Source organism: Pogona vitticeps, chromosome 5 (assembly GCF_051106095.1).
Source record: "Pogona vitticeps strain Pit_001003342236 chromosome 5, PviZW2.1, whole genome shotgun sequence".
Taxonomy (NCBI): domain Eukaryota; kingdom Metazoa; phylum Chordata; class Lepidosauria; order Squamata; family Agamidae; genus Pogona; species Pogona vitticeps.
This window is the reverse complement of record NC_135787.1, coordinates 87,091,134-87,112,085: the sequence shown is the minus strand read 5'-3', so window position 1 is coordinate 87,112,085 and position 20,952 is coordinate 87,091,134. Positions and strand designations below refer to the sequence as shown.

At 41.1% G+C, this 20,952-nt stretch overlaps 1 protein-coding gene across 11 annotated transcripts in view; it reads left to right on the top strand.

Annotated features, from left to right (window-relative positions):
• The window catches only part of SLIT2 (slit guidance ligand 2), a 455,778-nt gene that overhangs the window by 26,134 nt on the left and 408,692 nt on the right, over positions 1–20,952 (top strand). For all 11 annotated transcript variants that reach the window (XM_073001077.2, XM_078394061.1, XM_073001083.2 and 8 more), the window contains exon 4: positions 18,242–18,313. In XM_073001077.2, the coding sequence (XP_072857178.2) occupies positions 18,242–18,313 (72 nt within the window). The remainder of the gene's footprint in view (positions 1–18,241; positions 18,314–20,952) is intronic.

The following is a 20,952-nucleotide window of genomic DNA, read 5'->3' as shown; positions in this document are numbered from 1 at the left end:
GCGATGTTCCCTATGGGGAAAAATCGCAAAGCGATTTTTCCCCATAGGCCCCCGGCGGGCGCTTCGGGGTGGCCGTGGGGGAGGGCTCCCCCGCCGGTGCTTCGGAACGGCGGTGGAGGAGCCCTCCCCTGTGGCCGTTCCGAAGCGCTGGCCGGCATTTTCACGGCAGGTGCTTTGGAGCGGCCGCAGGGGAGGGCCTGCCAGGGAGGAATCGGCTCCCTCCTTCCACTCAGCCCACCGCTTCGCGTCCAGCCCGGCGCCAAGCGGAGTCTGCATTGGTTGCAAAGAGGGAGCCGATTTCCTCCTGGCCACGCGGCTTGCTTTTCCAAACAAGAAGCAAGCTGCATGGCGGGGGGGGGAATCGACTCCCTCCTTGCAACAGATGCAGAGTCCGCTTTGCGCTGGGCTGAGTGGAAGGAGGGAGCCAATTCCTCCCTGGTCGGCTGCCTTGCTTCTCATTTGGAAAAGCACGCCAGCTGGCCAGGGAGGAATCGGCTCCCTCCTTTCACCCGACTCTGGGTCCTCTTTGCGCTGGGCTGAGCTCAGCTGACGTGAAGGGGACTCACCGTCGGGTGGAAGGAGGGAGCCGATTCCTCCCTGGCCCGCCGGCTAGCTTCTGAAGCCAAAAAGGTAGGGAGAAAGCGTGGGAAGTTCGAACATCGCAGCAGTGGGGACCCCCAGGGAGGTCTCCCAGGGTTTGCACACCACCATGGGAGACCTCCCTGGGGGTCCTTGCCACCGTGATCGGTGCCTTCAGAGATTTCAAAGGGCTTTCCCCAACATTGGAGGAAGCCCTTTGAAAGCTCCAAAGGCAGCGGAGCGCCGGGTGGCTAGAGCAGGCCGGGCCCCTGGTTGCTCGCCCCCGCCTGCGCGGAATCAGCAGAGCGCTGGGAGGCTTCGGACCGGTAAGTCCTTTTTAAAAAACTTTTCTGTGTGGGTTTTGGAGGGTGGGTTTGAACTGGGGGGTTATGTTTCTGTGGTTTGTGTGTGTGTGTGTGTGTGTGTGTGTTTTCATGGCATTTTTGCGGCGGGCGCTTCGGAGTGGCCATGGGGGAGGGCTTCCCCGCCATCGTTCCGAAGCGCTTCGGCCAGCTGTGTGAAAATGGGGGCTTTGGGAAGACCGCGGGGGAGCCCCCCGTGTTCCTCCCAAAGGCCCCATTTTCACACAGCTGATCGGCGGTTCCAAAATGGCCACCACAACCATTTTCGCGCTCTTCCCTCACTATGGAGGATCTTCGCATAACTGTGAGTTTTTGCCCCATAGGAACACATTAAACAAAGTTTAATGCATTTCTATTGGGTTTTCCCTCCTGCATTGCGATGTTTCCGGATAGAGACGATTAATCCGGAATGGATTAACGTCGCTATGCAGGGCACCACTGTAATCTAAAGCAGGGGTCTCCAAACTTTTCAGCATAAGGGCTACATCATATATTTTAGGCATTTCTGAGGGCCGAAAGAGGAAAGGAGACCCTTCGCTTGGGTCCCCCTTCCCTCCTCTTCCTATGCCCTGTGAGCCAGATATAAGAAATCTGGGAGTGTTAAAACACTCTTGTACAAGCAAGCATGAGGTTTGACCATACACAGACTCAAGAGAGAACAAGTGCTGTTTATTTTGAGTGGCCACTCAGGTCCCCCAGACACGAGAGACATTGACCCAAAAGTACAAAGAGCTTTTATGCCTACTAACTGCAAGGAAATAAAGATACATAAAAATCCTCATTGGCTGACAAGTAGGTCAAGGGGGTTATTCAGTATGCATTCTATAGGGCAGAACAGCAAAGGGGCATATGTTTTCTAAGTATGCAGGCAGTTCCCCCCCTTTGTTTACTCTAACTTGTCTGCAACCTGTTCTGTGGTTACATTTCAATAGGAAAATAGGTAGACAGGATATTTGTGGTCGGCCAATGTACCACAGACTAGCTTCAAAGTGGAACAAGCAGGTGCATCTGTGACAGAGTCCAGTGTCACCAAGTTCAGTGAGAAAAGCAAAGCTTTTCTATGATTTAAAGCAAGCAAGAAAAGTAAGGGTCTGGGGGTGGGCTGTGGAAGCATCCTTTAATAAACTCAGACATTCACGTTCACAGCCCAGGCCAGATAAAAAGGCAAGGTGGGCTGAATGTGGCCCACGGGCCATAGCTTGGAGACCCCTGAACTAAAGGATCACTGCACTCACATTCTCTCCATCAGCTAAAGGAGATTATTTTTTTGAAAAAGACATCTGAGCGTGCCCTGCTTCTATAGTTCTGAATTTGTACTATCAAACATATGGTGAATGAAAGAAGTAAACTGAAGAGTTGATGTAGTCTTCAAACACTGTGGGAAGGAACTACCTTTCCAGTTGTGGAGGAGAGGCAGTAATGTGCTCAGTAAAAGTAGGCACTAGAGATGAGCACAAAGTGTTGTTTTCATGCCAATTCTTTATTTGGCCAAACAGGTGTTTGGTGCATCCTAGCCTCAGCTCCTCCTGCAGGTATCCACTGAGAGGCAGCATCCTGGCTTCCTTGCCCTGCTCAAACAGCTGTTCAGCCAAAAAATGAACCGGCATGTATTGCTGATGTCAAATACGGACTTTAATAAAAATATCTCTCAGGAAAGATTAAGAAATTTAAATGGGAAACATTTTATAACATAGAAAATGTTTAAAAAGCATGTAATAGATATTCAGAATGTATTGTACTATCCAAATGAAAAGTCACTAAATCACTCCACCTTTGCCAGTTCGACTTCAAAGGAGAGGGGGTAATACAAAACCCAGGTAACCTAGGATATCACTATACCAGGGTATTACTTAGATAGAGATCAGTGCATGTTGACATCCCACACCCACAGGAAAGCCAGAGTTTTATGTCAGATTGTTCTGATTAAGCATAACATCAAAAGATATATAAACAGATTTCTATCATGTTTAGGGAACATCTCAAGGGATACAGGGGGTTTGTTTTTACAAACAAGGGAGAGAAATCTCTATTTGGATTGGGTGAGAATTATGTAATGCAGTATGACTTAATTACTTTAGCTTTTACCATGCTCTGCTTTGTTTTACAAAGAATATGTATTGTAATATAAAATTTTAAGTGACTCGATTGAGAGTTTATATATTTTATTTTTTGAAGCAATAGCTTTTTTTTACTAATTAGTTTTTTTATTGTATCCTTTGGATTACTGAATTTAATGTTGTCTGAATAGAAGATCAGAATTTTAGTAAATCTTACTTTATATAAAGTGTTTTCCCAAAAATAAGACAGGGTCTTATATTAATTTTTTCTCCAAAAAACACATTAGGGCTTATTTTCAGGGGATATTTTATTTTACAGTCATGTCATTTTCTGGTTGCTGCACAATGCTGGAGGGCGGGGTTTCACAACTAGGGCTTTTTTGGGGGGTAGGGATTATATTACAAGCATCCTGAAAAATCATACTAGGTCTTATTTTCAGGTTAGGTCTTATTTTAGGGGAAACAGGGTAGTATAAAAAGGCACTCTTCATATCTGAACTTGAAAGTTTTTGTTTTAGGAGACAGTGAATTTTGAAACATATGTTCATTTAGTTTTTTATATACTTTTATATATTCCAAACATATTTTACATTTTTGTCCTATTTACCTGTCTGGTGGCTTGCTGATAGAGATGGGGTACTCATATTTGTATACAAATGTGAATACCCCCGCACAGGTGGACATAAGAAAGAAACCAAATTTGGCGACGGACAAAATTGGCAATTATAGGCCTGTCGCCAATGTTTCTTTCATGAGTAAAGTGGTTGAGAGGGTGATGGCCGACCAGCTTCAGGCTCTCTTGGAAGAAACAGATGCCCTGGAGCCATTTCAATCAGGCTTCAGGCCGTGCCACAGTACAGAGACGGCATTGCCCGCCCTATATGATGACTTGTTGAGGGAGGCCGACGGGTAAAATATACCTGCTGGTCCTCCTTGACATCTCGGTGGCCTTTGATACCGTCGACCACATTATCCTCCTGGGGAGGCTCTCTGAGCTGGGAATTGGTGGCCTGGCGCTTGCCTGGCTCCATTCCTTCTTGGGTGACCGACCCCAGAGAGTTCAGCTTGGGGAGAATGTCTCGGCCTCATGGAGCCTCAACTGTGGGGTTCCACAGGGGTCGATTATCTCCCCAATGCTGTTTAATATCTATATGAGGCCGCTGGGTGGGGTCATCGGGAGGTGTGGGGCATCATGTCATCAGTACGCTGATGACGCCCAGCTCTACATCTCCTTTTTTCCAACTGCAGGTGATGTCATCCTGTCCCTTCAGCGCTGCCTGGGGGTTGTATTGCAATGGATGCAGGAAAATGGGCTGAGGCTGAACCCGGAGAAGACGGAGGTTCTGAGGGTGGGTGCCCCCACTGTTGGCAGGTTGGTCGACTCCCCCTCATTTGGGGTGTGTGACCCTTGCTGCAAAGAGTGGGGTCCGCAGGTTGGGGATCCATCTGGACCCGGTGCTCACCATGGAGACTCGTGGCATCGGTGGTCCACACCGCTTTTTTCCATCTTTGGCGGATAGCCCGGCTGCAACCCTATCTTGATGTGGGAGCACTCACTACCTTGGTTCATGCGCTCGTAATCCTGAGATTAGACCACTTTAATACGCTCTACGTGGGGCTACCTTTGACGCTGATGCGGAAACTCCAGGTAGTGCAGAAAGTGGCGGCCAGACTCCTTAGCGGAGTGAGAAAACACCATCACATTTCTCCTATTCTAGCCGCATTGCATTGGCTGCCCATTCAGTTCCACATCAACTTAAAAGTTTTGATGCTTACATTTAAAGCCCTAAACGGTTTAGGGCCTCAATACTTGGCGGAACGTTTACTCCCACCCAGTTCTACCCGTGTCACTTGAGTGAGTCAGGAGGTGAGGCTGAGGAGTCTGACACCGAGGGAGGCCCGGAAGGAGAAAACAAGAAACCGGGCCTTCTCGGCAGTGGCTCCTCGCCTCTGGAACAGCTTACCTCTGGAGATTCTCGCGGCTTCCTCGCTGGGCTTTTTAAAAAATCAACTGAAAACATGGATGTTTAGGCAGGCCTTCCCCCCTCCAGTTAATCCCTAATTCCTTTCCCCTCCTTTTAAAAGATGATTTTTTGTTTTTGCCATCTTGTAGAATTTCTATTAATTGTTTAAACAATTTTTTTCTATTATATATACATCTGTTTTATATTTGTGTTGTAAGCCGCCTAGAGTGGTCGTAATGACCAGATAGGCGGGGAATGAATGAATGAATGAATGAATGAATGAATGAATGAATGAATGAATGAATGAATGAATGAATGAATGAATGAATGAATGAATGAATAAATAAATAAATAAATAAATAAATAAATAAATAAATAAATAAATAAATAAATAAATAAATAAATAAATAAATACCGAGCGAACCACTCTTTGACCTAGCATAGAGGCTTGTTGTCCCACCTCCTGTCAGGAGTAGCGAGCTGAACGTAATCTCCAGAGCCATTAGAAAGTTCTGTGGCACCCACAGTAGTAGAGGATCAGTGAGTGGACCTTCCAGCCCCATGGGGCTGGACCCCTGTTATGTCCAGCTGGTGTGGAGGTATTCATATACGAATAAGAATACCTCCATCTCTGCTCGCTAAATAAATCTTTTAAAGAAGAAAAGGATTCATTTTTGAACTCCAAGATTTTGGAGGATATCCTGGAAGGAAGAATTGAATGAATATATCAAGGTACAATATCTTCAGTGACCACAATTAAATTCATTGTTGGATGTTTATAAGACACAAATCTCTCATAGGGAGTCTGTAAAATAGGGACCCAGTGAAGGCACTCAGATATTCCTTCATAGAATCTGACACCAAACTGGTGGTTTGTGCCTATCTCCAGTAAGCAGTAGAAAATAAGAGAACTTAGAACAGTGGTTCCCAGCCTTGGGTCCCCAGATGTTCTTGGACTACAGCTCCCAGAAATCCTGACCAACACAGCTAGTCATGAAGACTTCTGGAAGCTTTAGTCTATAAAACATCTGGGGACTCAAGGTTGGGAATTTAAAGAGTAAGAATTGAAACTGACAATTGGAATTGTCAGCTGCTGAAAGGTTCTCTGAGTGAACAGATCTTAGCCTTTTATATGTGTGCTTGTTGAGAAATGTAATGTCAGATTAGACTTACCATGACCCTAGTGGAGTTTTCAAAGTATGCAAGATATGGTTGTACCATCATCATCCACCAATGAGTCTACATGGTGAAGTAGGAATTTGAACACAGGTCGCCTGAATCTTATTCATTCAGATAACAGTGTGTACGATGGAGCAAAACACAAAACAAAAAGCAAGGGTTCCCAGTGAACAACTCAATTGGGGAATCACATCACCTGAAGAGAAAGGCAATGGTTGAGGGGAAAGCTGCTGTGGAGTATGAGCGAGTATGTGGCAAAATGTGAGCATCAAATCAGAATATTGTTTTGATAAAATCTAAGAGATCTCCTGTTTTTGTGAAGGTTGTTGGTTGTGGTAAACAATTAATGGCCTTTTCAACTGCTAGTTTTTGAGCACAGTAAATTGATTTGTTGCTCATCTGAGTGTAGTTGTCCAGATGTTTTCCATCTAGACTAAACATTGAGCAGTTGCATTCTTTGCAATAATGGATGGCATGTGTGCTGGCAAAAATGCAGTGTTCGTGTAGGACAAGTATTGTGATGGTGATGCATGAGAAAGCCAAGCTTTCCATTTCAGTATATGTGCCAAATTCATAAGAGTAAGCTTGGTATTTGAAATGTTTTATTTTAAGAGAAAACATATAAGGATAAAACTGTTCTTCTTAGAATTCTAAGTTGCAGTGCAAATTGAGACCTTAGACATGGACTTAGAACATCCTTTTTCATGTCCTTTATTTTTGTTAATAGATAACAATCTCAGCTATATCAATCCCAAATGGATAAAATCCTTTGGTTTTTGCAGTAATTACTTATGTGGTTCAAATCAGGTTCATGTAATCTGCTAAGTGGTTGCCTAAGTTTCTCTTAACTGCCTCCACTGTTGGAGCACTCAACACCTTTCGAGTAATTGGTTTCACTGTCTTACTGCTCTAACAGGACATTTTTCCTGATATTCAGCTGAACTCTGGCTTCCTGTAACTTGATCCCATTGTTGTGTATCCTGTTCTCTGGGATGACTGAGAATAGATCCTGCCCATCCTCTGTATGATAGCCTTTCAAGTATTTGAGAAGTAGTTCTGGTTTTTTTGGGCTCTTTGGTCGTGTTCTGAAGTTTGTTCTTCCTAACGTTTCACCATCTCTGTGGCCGGCATGTTCAGAAGACAGGAGTAGCACTCTGTGCTCTGGTGCAGTTTGTTTGGGAGTTGAGTATTTATAGCTGTTGGATCAGCTTTTGTCCTTTTCAGGAGATGGGTGATTACGGTGATCAATGTGTTTTTGTTGTGGATGTATTGTTGTGATAAAGAGGAGAGATTATCTGTCACTGATTGCTGGGCGTCGTTAGCTGGTCTTTTGTGTGTAGTGATCACCAGTCCTTGTGGCTGGGTAGAGTTCGTTGACCTTTTGCACGCTGTATTTTTCAGTGCTGGTAGCCAAGCTTTGTTGAGTTTTAAACTTTCTTCTTTTTTGTTGAAGTTCTGCTGGTGTTTGTGCATTTCAGTGGCTTCCCTGTGCAGTCTAAAGTAATGGTTGCTGGTGTTGTCCAGTATTTCAGTATTTTGAAATAGAATGTCATGTCCACCTTATTTTATGGCATATTCAGCTACTGCCGATTTTTCTGGTTGTTTTAGTCTGCAGTATCTCTCATGTTCTTTGATTCTGGTGTGGATGCTTCGTTTTGTGGTTCCAATATATACCTGGCCACAACTGCAAGGTATCCGGTATATTCCTGCAGTGGTGAGGGGGTCCATTCTGTCCTTTGCTGACCGTAGCATTTGTTGTATTTTTGTGGTGGGCTTGAATAATGTTTATAGGTTGTGTTTTTTCAAAAGTTTCCCCATGCGGTCCATGACCCCTTTGATGTATGGCAGAAATACTTTACTTGTGGGCGGCTGTTTTTCTTCTTCAGTTTGGTCTTGTTTTCTTGGTTTGATGGCTCTTGTGATTTCATTTTCGGAGTAGCCATTGCCCTGTAGGGTCCCAATCAGATGGTTGAGTTCAGTGCTGAGAAACTGAGTTTCACAGTTTGGATTTGTATGGTCTACCAGTGTTTTGATTATGCCTCTTTTTTGTCATGGGTGTTGGTTGGAGTTTTTGTGTAGGTATAATTCTGAAATACTGTCCCCTGTCCAGCTCCCTGATTTTGCTGGTTTTGGGATTGCCTCTTTGCCTCAGCCTGCTGGAAAAGTGTCTGTTCAAAATGGGAGAGGCCATGATGCACCACTTGCCTCGAGGCTGAAGGTTCAGATGTTAAAATTTCCCATCTGTTGAGGTCCATTCCTAAGACCTTCAGATTCTGCTTGTAATCCTTGTGTCACAGCTGTGGTCTCCCTCTGGGGCAAATTCCCTGCACTAATTATCCATATAGGAGATCTTTTGGAATCAGACCATCAGCCATTCTCACAACATGCCCAAGCCAATGTAGAAGTTGCTGTTTCAGTTACGTATACATGCTAAAAATTCCAGCTCGATCTAGGACCATCCTATTTGGAACTTTGTCTTGCCAGGTGATACCAAAAATGCGTCAGAGACAATGTATATGGAATGTGTTCAGCTTCCTCTCCTGCCAAGGGTCCAGGACTCACTGCGGTACCGGAGTGTACTCAGGACACAGGCTCTATAGACCTGGATCTTGGTATATGCCGTCAGCTTCTTATTAAGCCATACTCTCTTTGTGAGTCTAGAGAATGTGGTAAGACTTCTGCTTTGCCAATGCATTTATCCAACTCGACATCAAGGGAGAGAGTGTCAGAAGGTACACGAAATCATGAACAACTTCCAATTCTTGTGTGGAGATGGTAATAGAGGGAGGTGAGTCCACGCCCTACCCATGACTTGTGTTTTCTTCAGGCTGATTGTTAATCCAAAGTCTTGGCAGGCCTTGCGGAAATGATTCATGAGTTGTTGGAGGTCTTCAGTGGAATGGGCAACTACAACTGCATCATCGGCGAAGAGGAAGTCCTGCATGCATTTCAGCTTGACTTTGGTCTTTGCTCTCAATCTAGAGAGATTTAAGAACTTTCTATCTTTTCTATAGTCTGGAGATAGACACCTTCTGTTGCAGTTCCAAAGGCGTGCTTCAGCATGACAGCAAAAAAGATCCCAAACAAGGTCAGCATGAGGACACAGTTTTGTTTCACAACGCTTCAAATGTCAAAGGGATCTAATGTTGAGCCATCAGAAATTACAGTGTCCTTCATTTCCTCATGAAAAGACTTGATGATGTTAGGGAGTCAGTGTGGACATCCAATCTTGGGAAGTATTTTAAGGCCATCCCTGCTAACCAAATCAAAGGCCTTTGTAAGATCTATGAAGGCCACAAGAATGGCTGTCGTTGTTCCCTACATTTCTCCTGCAACTGTCTGAAGGAAAATACCATGTCACTGGTGGATCTATTAGCTCGAAATCCACACTGTGATTCTGGATAGACTCTGTCTGCAAGTACCTGGAGTCTGTTCAGCACAACACGGGCAAGCAGCTTCCCTACTATGCTGAGAAGAGAGATGCCATGGTAATTATTGCAGTCGCCCCTGTGTCCTTTGTTCTTATACAGTGTGATGATGTTTGCATACTTCATGTCCTGTGGTACTGCACCTTTCCTCCAGCAAAGACAAAAGATTTCATAAAGCTTGGTGGTGATGGTCGCTTTATAGCACTTCAGCAGGGATGTTGTCCTCCCCAGGTGCCTTGCCAGAGGCGAGGGAATCCAAGGCCGCTGTTATTTCTGCATTCACTGTTCAACTCTTCCAAGACAGGCAGACACTAATATGGCACAACTATACAAAACATTATGTGAAAATGAAAGCTAGAAAATGATGTTGTGAGAAGGGAAGTGTCATGAGTTCAGCTGAAGATCCAGAACCTGAAGGGTTAACTACAGCTGAGGAGAATGCTGAGTGATTAGAAGCACAGACATCTGAATCGCCACCAGATTCTCCTCCCCCAGTAGCCATTGTAAGGGCTAGACTTTGGCAATGATTGATTTACTATATAAACAGCTCCCAGAGAATATAAAGAATATAAAGGTATTTTTTGGCATTGAAAAATGAATGGACCTGATGCATGTATCCTTAATATGAATAGATTGGATAATTGTATACTCTGTGTTCTCCTATCGTCTCCTATTTTTCAATGCCAAACACACACACACACACACACACACTTATATATACACAGTGGTGCCCTGCATAGCAAGGTTAATCCATTCCGGATTAACCATCGCTATGGGGAAACATCGCTATACGGTGCAAAAAAGCCCATTGGGCCAAATATTCACCGTTATGCGATGTTCCTCCATAGCGCAGGCATTTTCGCGCCCTCGGTAAGCAAGGGCAGGGTGCGAAAACGTTGCATGCGGCCATTTTGGGTCTTCCGGCGGCCATTTTGAAACCGCTGATCAGCTGATTTAAAAAAAACTGTATGCGAAGATCGGTAAGCGAAACGCTTACTGATCGTCGCAAAGCGAGTTTTTGCCTATCTAGGCATTGGTATGCGATTGCATTAGCAATCCCAAAAAACGGATCACTATGCAAATTCATCGTTAAACGGTGTGCTCATTATGCGAGGCACCACTGTATGTGTATGCACACACACACACACACACACACACACACAATCTGGTTATCCTCTAAGTATCATCTTACATTCATGTTTAAATTTAAATCTAAGTTATTCCAACTCTATCAGGAAATTGAGACCAATTATAAAATACATCTCCTCTTTCAATATCCTTCTGTCTGCCTGGAAAAATCTCCATTTTTAGCACTTCCCATATTTTCTCAGTGCCCTTCTCTTGTTTCTGTTACTCTATTTTCTTCCTGTTTTGGGAAAATAAAATTGAGTGCAGGACAGTAGTCTGATTTTTTACATCACCTTTTCTGTCTATTATAGCTGAGTAGCTCAAAGAGTAAATCTTACTCTCATCTATAGTACCTGGTATAGCTCTCAGTGTAAATTGTATTGGTGTTAGGGCCGTTTCATTTAACTGTTGTTTTACCTCTGCTGATTTCCCTTTGATAAGATCGTCCATCTGATTAATGTGCTCGTTTACCTGCTGGAATCCTGTTATTATTGTCATTTGCATAGTAACCAGCCATTCATTATCTGGCAAAATTCCCAACCTTTTGGAGGTCATTTCCATCTCTCCAGTATATATAGTTTGTATAAATAATATTATTTTTTTTATTCCACTATTTTATCAACAAACCAAAACCCCCCAGAAATGTCCTCCCCTCCTTGTCCAGTTATTGTCCAAATAGTATCCTTATCCAGATATTATAGCAATACTATCAAAATCACAGCAAATTCAAGTAGTCCAAACACAGCAGACACGGGGAACCAATCTCTCTCTCTCTCTCTCAAAAAAAAAATCATTATAGTCCTTCAGTAACTCTGGCCCTGATTTTTTTTCCTAAGTCCTCAGTCTATTCTGTTAAATTCCTCTCGCTCACAAGCTGATGATTCACTGTCAGTTGCTCCTAGAGGGCTTTTCCAGTTCTTCAATCTATGTCGCTACGCTGATAATTTGTCGCCTGTTTTTCCTTCCCACAAGCTTACGTCTCCTGCTCCCAAGACAAGCTTTTATTTTCAAAGTCCCACTCAAACTAGTAAGAAGAGTCCAGACTGCACAGCATTAACAAGATTTCAATTCCTTAAAGATTGTTGAGTAATATTTCCACTGGGATTTTTTTCCAGAAACACAAACATTTTCCATCTCGCTGTCTTATCTCATTGACCTTGAGCCAGTCTGCTAGTTGTAAATTTGTTGTTTAAAAGTCAGTTCGCTTTGAAAAAAAACAACAGGCTGGTGTGCCAGCTCGCCGCCTCCTCTCTCCTTTCAGTCAGGTATTTTCACTTTAGTTTCCTTAACATCTAATGAGGTTATTCATAAATCAAAGACTTACTTTGTTATTGTATATTTTCAGCTGTATTTTTCTTCTCCTTCTTCGGGAATTGGGGGTGGACTGCAGTCAAGCTCCGCCTCAGAAGGCAAAATGTGCAGGTTAATGGTAGCTGTTCAAACGGAAGAACATTTGGTGGGAACGGGTAGGAAAAAGAGGGTGGAGATTGAGGCGGGGACCACAGTGATAAAAAGGGATGAGAGGGGATTGCCTCCAGGTTGGGAATGGATCTGGGCACAAGACCTGTGGACCGGAGAGTGGGAAAGACTCTGGGTGCCCAGGGAAGAAGCAAACTATTGCTGGAGATGAGAGATTCCCCTACGTGCTTCTTATTGGGGTGAAGCGGAGGCTCGTGAGTGGAGGAGGCAGTTGAGAGAGGAGAAAGAGAAGGTAGAGAGGGAAAAACAGGAGAGATTGAGATGGAGAGTGGAGGAGGTACGGATGAGGGATGCGCAACGAGACTCTGTACCCTATTCCCCAACATTTGAGATGCTGAGTGGGACAGAGCTGGTGAGGCTGAGACCATTCCCTTACTGAAAGCAGAGGATGACAAGATACTAAAATATGACCCTCTCCAAGGCTGGTTAGGTCCCTGGAACCCAGATGAAACCAATGCGTTCGTGAATGAAACAAAGAGACCCCTGTTGGACCCGTTGGTGACAGGAGAAGTGTTATGGGACAATTTTGTAGATAAGGAATTCATGTTGAATACACCAATAACCCTTTCCCCTGTTGCAAAGTTACCTAAGTCTAAGGACATTTTTGTGGAGTAAAAAAAAAATAGAATCCTCACAGATGTGAATATAATTGTACAAAATTATGCCTCATTAAATACAATTTGGGTGGGGGGGGGGAAAGGGACCATTATTGTGATGTTCCACCTAGTGTTCACGGTTTGTTTTCCCCAAACCTAGGTTCACTCTCTGGATACGTTTTGTCTTTCTTCCGCTGCAACCACAGTGAATATCTCTCACCCACACTGAACCATATATGCATCATACATGTGCTGCCAATATAAATTGTTTATTGATCTTTTGGTATTTAAATCACAGATGTTCTTTTATCATTGTGTACGATCACTTATTAAAACTTCTTGTATTTGATTACACATTTGTTTATTCAGGTGTTGTATTTATTCACACTAATCAACTCATTAATAATCTCTGACTATCTCTTTATCTTGACTATTCGTCTCTTTCACAACTGTCCTTCTCATTCTCTCTCCACTCTCCAACTCTTCTATTCTCCTCTCTAACTCTCCATCAACTCTTCTCTTTCTTTTCTCTCTCTGTCTCCCTCTCTCTAACTGTCTCCTTTACTCTACCCCTCCTGTCTTCTCATAGGCTCCTGCACTTGAGCTTTAGGTATGATAGACAGGTGTGACATGGGCATTCCGCCACAATTATATTCAAATAAGTACACTTATTGAGAAGACTGGTGCTGTGTTTCACTCAAAAGCCTTGTTGTATCAGGCTTAATAGCTGAAACTTGCATTCTGAGTTCTGACTCTACATTTTTCTAATGGTTTCTATGCTTATTTTTAACATAAATGAGAACAGAGAATGATGTTTTGCACAAGTATGTCATTACAAAAGGCATCAGTACTTTCATAGCCCTTTTTGATAGTTCCAGAGAATTTGCTTCTTGGTGAGCCCAAAAATTTGAAAGGAACTTTTCCTTGAACTGCAATTTCAGAGCACCATCCATGGATATTTCTTTTTTTCTTTTTTCTTTTAAAATATCATTTTCCATTGAGTAGGGGAAAATCATAGGGAAAAGGATTTGGAAGTGGGTACTGGGGTAAATATAAAATACAGAATATGATAAACAATATACTGTATCTCATTATTACTTTCGCTGATATGTTTTCTTACTAAGCTTACTTTGCACTTAACTTGCCATTGTTTTCTAAGCTTTTAAAATCTACAATTATATCTTATATTTTCTTTCCTATAACTTTAACCCATTCATGTTCTCATATCTCATTCAGTTCTACAGAGATTCCCCTTTTTTCCAGCCCCAACATTTTCTTTGTCTTTTAATACTTTAGTTGAAATACCCATCTCTGCTGCTTCGAAAAAGTTTCCTATTAACTCCTGTATTGTTGGAATCTCCTGTTTTCCCCAGTATTTGACATATTTATTTACAATATTTACAATATTTTTTAGCCGCACCATTGCCAGTGGCTTCTGACATATAAAAGTCTTGGTGCTGTAGTTACATGTATTATCAAGTATCTTTTTTCTTTTTCTATCGAATATAGTATTATATTCAACAGAAACAGTTTAGGTTCATATGGAATTATAGTGGATAACATTTTTTTGGGTAAAAACTCATGGACTAGTTTCCACCATCCATGGATATTTCTATGAGCTTGTCTTCTTCTGATGCTGTTAGCCCCTCTAGTTCATACATATTAACTGAAAATGGATTTCTAATCCAATTTTTGCTTGTGTCAGGAACAGGAAAATATTCACGCAAACTATACTGCAAATCTTCCAAATGTCACTTGATAAGTAATGTGTCCTCTTCAGAAAACACTTTGTCAAAGCAAGAACATTTATGAGGGTTGGAAATGTCCCATAGTTTCAGCTTGATAGGCCACAATTCCTATTTTTTGATAATTGCTTCAATCTTGTCTTCAACTTAAAAAAATATAACTTTTTCTCCTGGAAGATGCAAGTTGAGCATATTTAAATGGGTGAATGTATCTGACAGATATGCTAATTTGATTAAGAAAAATCTGTCAAACAGTTGCTGAGGTGAAATTGCTTCTCTCTGAGGAATAATCTTGTCTCTCAGTTCCCAAAAACAAAACAAAACTTTTCCTCATGATAGCCAATAAACTTCCCAGTGTAGCAAAACATGGTGGCTTTCACTGTCCATATCATTGCAAAACTGTTCTAAAAGTCTTGAATTCACTGATTTGTTTTTTATAAAATTGACAATTTTGAGTGATTCAATTAAGGTCTGCTTTAGTTTTTATGCTATCTTCTTAGCAACTAGAGTTTCCCTGTGTACGCAGCAATAGTATCAAGTTACCAAAAGTAAGATTTTTAAATTCCGTGCTACAAGTCCAGTAAGCTTTCCAGACATGGCTCATACCCCATCTGTGCTAATTCCAATGCATTTTAACCAATCTGTCATGAGATGTTATAAACTCATTTAAGCTATTAAATACTTCTTCAGCTATAGCATGTACCAATGAGGAGAGGAACAATATGTCTTTGAAAACATTTCTCTTATGCTATCTAACATAGCAGAGTAAAGTCTCTTAGTTGTGTCTATTTCTTTGTCCAATTACAGTGCAAAGTAGGGGTACATGCAAATTCATTCAATAATTTTTTCTTGATATTGGCCGACAAATCGTTGATTTGCTTCTTAACTGTTTCATTTGACAAAGCTATTAAGGAAAGATCCTTGGCAGCAGCTCTCATTGATCAGTGCAGAAACCATGATTTTTGCAGCAGGTAATATACGTTCTTCGCCTATTGTGTGCTTTTCCCCCCTATTAGTTGAGAAACTTAAAATGAAGCCCTCACTGTATTTTCATTGTTACAACCAGTTGCAGTCTTTTAAACCATTTTTTAAACTTTCCCAAAGCTCATGCTCATTACTTTTGAAAAAATCAATGCTCTTTGTGGCATGTTCTTTATATTTAGTATTGATATATCTTCACAATTTTGATAATTTCATGGCCTCGTTGGACAATATCTTTAACACAACACACACTCTGTTAGTTGCTTGTCTTCAAGACCTGTACACATAAAGCCAGTCAACATATCCCTTGCTATATTGGTGACACCTTTTAAGATGACTGATAGAAGCTTCGTTTTGTTTTGAACAGGATACACCCTCATCAACAGCATCACCGTTTCAGATTCAGGCAGTGATCCATTCTGAGATTCGGAAAAAAATGTATTGCTATGAAATTCATTGCTATAATATTGAAAAGTCATTTTACCCAATATTAACGGAACAATTTTATTAGCAGAAATCAAAGAAATATAATCACAAAGTCCGTCTGAACGCTCACTCACACTGACACTGCTGACTCTTTCTGCGGTTTCTGAGTATCTGCACAGTATCAAGAAATGTCACATGGTCTCTCTCAGCCACTCGGTGTCATTCACTTTCATGGTCTCATCATGTGCAGAAGTATCAAACAATTGTTTGCTGTCAAACAGTAATTTTCATAACCAATTTTTACTTTTTGTTTGTTTTTGATGGACGTGGTAGGTTAGAAAAACCAAGTTTTACACAAACAAGCAAGGGAAATTAAGCTTTCTTTCCTTCTTTCCTTCCTTCCTACCTTCCTTCCTTGATTGCAAAAGATCATAACAGATTCCCTGTGAGGACATCGTGACCTTCTGGAGCCTAGGCTGTAGTGGATAGTGTTTCCAGCAAGGAGTGTGGTGACAGTTTCTAACCAGTTTCATTGTCTGAGTGGAGAGCAGATTGTGAGAATGACCCAGAGTTTGTTGCTTCTGGCTGGTGTTTGCTGCACCCTTGTGCTGGATTAGCAGCTTCTCTGTTTGTAAGAGTGCATTTGCTTCTGCCATATTCTTGAATATTTGTAAACAAAGCAAACATTATAGAGAAAGCAAAATTCTCAAGTAGTTTCTCATGAACTTTGTAGCACTGCCACTGGGGGAGCATGTATTACTTTTATTGGAGATTTTGTGCTCTGGTTGGCTGAGTAGAATCCTATTTGAATGATGGAAAGTAATTGTGGTAATTTTTTTGCTGGGGTAGTGGCTTTTTAAAACAATGGCAAGTAGCCTCTTTCAGTCTCAGCACTGAATGGAATTTTGTAGAATCCAGTAAATTCTGGGGGAGGGAAGGGCATGGTACAGCAGCGGGAGTGATCAAAAATTGCACACACACACCCTGAATATTTATCTTAAAGCTTTAGTTGCTAGTCAGTTAGCTTTAGAAGAGCCAATGCAGCCTTTTAGAGCAAGAAACAAAACTTTACATAAGCTGGCATCATGCTGGTATTCTGAGAAGACCATGTGTCATTCTGAGGAAACCCAGAAGACCTGATCCTGATGTTTGGAGGGCTGTAGGTTGAAAAGGCTATGTTGTATTATAACAGGACCAAAAAAATGGAACTCAGGCTAGGGATGCAAGCAAAGGAGTTAGTACTTAGCAGTCCCCTTGCGTACTGTTGTAGGTCAAAATATATGACTTTCTGTTTGAGATTGGGGTTTGAGATTTTTCCCCCCTATCCCTGCAGTCTCACTGAGCATACCATTTTGTTCTATATAACAAATGACTTGTATGTGCTCTTATGAGTGAAAAAGAAGTACAATGTATAGGAAAATGACTGTGGTAGTTGCAATGTCTGATCTTGTACCCAGCCTTGACTCGGAGGGACTCTTGGCGGAGATACAGTGTGTCTAGGTCCTCTTCTATATGCTTGCCCTTTCTCCACCCGTTTCACCTTGACTGTGATTGCAAAAACTTTTCCAGCAGCCTAAATCCTGTTGCTTTGCACAGCAAGTCACACTAAAAGTAGGTTTGTTGAATTGGTGGCGGTTTGGTGAATGAAGTCCTCCGAGGCACAGTTAGAGGAGGCCTGTTTGAATCAGTGGAAAATAAAGAGGTTTGAACTCAACAAATCTCCATTGATTCAGTTGTCTGAAGCTCTTTTCAGTTTAATTCTCAGTGCTCCTTGAAGATGGCTGAATTGCTGTAATACACCTGGTAGTTCTTTGAAACAACCATTTTCTCCTTGTGGAAAACCAGTGTAAAGACTTGCAAGTAAAATGGTCTTTGTATTCATGCCAGATCATCATCATCATCTTAGAACTGCAGAGGTGGAAGGGAACCTAGGATCTTTGAGCCAAGCCCCTATCAAGGAGGCACAGAGGGGAACTGAAGCAAAATGTGCTGCTTATTAAACTCCTAACCTATAGCTCCATGCTGTCAAACATTTCCTGTTGATATAGAAGCAAACAAAAAAGCTAGATTCTAATGCATTCATGAAGATTCTATGTTAATATTTATAATTTAAATGTTAAATTATTCATAGGGTTTATATTCCTTGCAAAACCATGGTGCTAAAAGTTGTCTGCTCCTGCTGCATGCCTACTTAGTACCAAGTTGTCTAGTTTTGATATGTCATGGTAGAGTTTCTATTGATTTTGCTTATTTGATTTATAACTCTTCTTTTTGCTTATTTTAATTCTTCTTCTTTTTCCCTCCCTCTCCACTAAAGGCGTCTAAACAGAAATAATCTTCAGCTTCTCTCTGAGTTGCTGTTTCTGGGAACACCAAAACTCTACAGGCTGTAAGTAGATAAAATTCCATGTCACTTTTGGGAGCCTTTGGAATTCTCTTTGGTGCTTCAAAGTTCTAATTGAAGTGCTTTATTCGTTTCTGAAGCCAGATTTATCTCTGAAGGCACTTTTATCCTGTATTCATTTTTATTATTGAAAACGTATGTGGATTCCTTCTGTTTTGTTGATTATTTTTCAGTTGTTGTAGTTGACAGATCTAGAATTTAGAACCTGAGTTAGAGGTGATTGCAATTGTGGATTCAATTCTGGATGGAAAATAATTTCCAGTTTATTCTGCCCTCTTTTTTTTATTCTGCCCTCTTTTTTTTCATATAATAATATGGATTGGAAGTTGTTTAAAGAATGGCAACAATGAAATCAGAGTAGTTGCTTGAGGATTATTAGCATTAATTTAGGGCCTGACTACATTGGAATGAGGAATTGGTAGGATTTGATTACTGTGATTTGGTTTGATATTTCACTGTCCATATTGTTTCCAAAGTGAGCCGCAATATGGGCCATAGCCCCATTCACTCCTTCCTTTCTCTGGTCCCACCTCTCCCATCTTTTTATGGAGAGGCAGGGAGCTGCTTCAGAAGCACTGCCATAGAGGCAGGGGAAAAAAAGCAGATTTGACAGGAAATAGGCTGGAAGAAATCGATTCTGCCTTGAATGTCACGCAGATATTAAAATATACGTCACATTCACCTCTTTTATAGGTGGAGCAAATTCTGCTGTATTTGACCATCTAGCTCTGTATTTGAAGATTTACCTGCTGAACAGGATATTATGTTAATGGGTCCTGAGTTGTGGGATTATATTCTCGAGTAGGGCATATGTTGGAATGCAGACTGTTGAAGATTTTTTTCATTCAAGTATGTTGATGTATTCTGTCTCTTAATTAGAACTCTAGGATCTGTAGAAGTATAAAGTGGTTTCCCACCCTTTGTAAATTTGGCTGTGTGTGTCTCAACTGGATCAACTCTTCCAAAGTCATTTTTTAAATGGAGAGATTCCTTACAAGGAAGGAACTGGGGATTCATTTGGTAGAGGGTGTGCCTATTCAAAGAAGGAGAAAAGCAGCCCTCCTCCAGACTCCAGTTCTTCAGTCCTCAGTCTTGTCAAGTCTCTTTAAAACTTTGTCAGGATAAATGCCAATATGATATATACAGTATTTCCATTATTGGACAAAAAAATTAAAATGTGTTAGTTTGCTGTAGCTCTGGCAGTATTTTTCAGACTTAAAAATTTAGGAAAATTTTAGACTGTGTTGGTTAAATTGTGGATGAAATTTTCATGTTACTATCTGAGCAAGTGTCATTTTATAAGAAACAGAATCCTGAAGTTTGCAGTGGCAGGTCTTTTTTTTCTCTACCCTCCCTTTGCCACTTTCCTTAAGTAAAGTGACATACCCTTTTACCTTTGAAGGGTATAAAAGCAAAGCAAATATAAATAGTGTAATCAAGGCTCTATATAAATTCAGTACATATTTGTGACCTACACATCTAGTAGCAGTACTATGGAGTAAATAGATTCTCTATTAAATATTTATAGATTTCATTATGCACTTTAGCTTGACAATACGTTGATCAAGATACTCATTTTGCAATGAGCTTCAAGTATTTTGTCAAACTGAAACCACTGCTAGTAAAGAAAAGAACATTTTTTTAAAATTTTGCCCCAGCTGAAAATAAATTGTTTCAATATTTGTATAACTTTCAAGATGTTATTTTTTAAAATTTATTTATTTTATTTATATCCCGCCTATCTAGTCAGTTAAGACCACTCTAGGCGGCTAGAGTTGTGGTTGTGGTTGTGTGTGTGTTTTTTTTAAAAATAATTGTTCTAATTATATTGGTACTGCAAGGAAAGGCAAACTTTCTGGACAAGCCTGTCAGTACTCACATTGGGGACTGATGCTGAAGTTGTTCAGGTAAATTTCAAAACAAACAAACAAAATCCTTTGTGCTTGGGGAATCTGCTGTACAAAATATCACAGCATCTTGCTTCCCATTTTTTTCCAGAGGTGTTGCTCAAGAGTTCTGTTGTTATGCCTGCAGAAGTATAATGGTATAACCTGCAAGAGTGACTTGCTACTAGTTAATACGCATTGCATAGCAACTCACATGACTGGCGCACATGGCTTGCTAAGGAGTGGCACTGCCATTACACCAATATCACTAAGTAATAGGATTTGGGCTGCTGTTTCAAATATTGGGTCAAAAACCTACAGCTTCTACCAAGTGATTTGCTTTTAATCTTGGAACATTTTTGAGTTTTATATTGTAAGATAACAAGCTCTGGATATTACATTCAACTTTTTCTGATTGCCAGACACATTAAGCTTAGTTCTGTTTTTGGGATCTAACAGCATTGGGCTTAGATCAGAAGTGATAGTATTTGAATTCAATTTATTCTGATCCACAGTCATAGAAATGAATAGAATTGGTTTGGTTTAAGCATTGAACAATTTTTCATTTGACACTTAGTCCTTGTGGTCCTCCCACTATTTAATTCCATAGTAACTGTATTTCAAAATGTAGAACTGCTGTAGCATATGTGCTATATCTCATAATAAATATCAAATCTATATATTTTATCATTGAGTGATTTTAAGTAATATCAAATAATTAAAAATAGACCTCTAGCA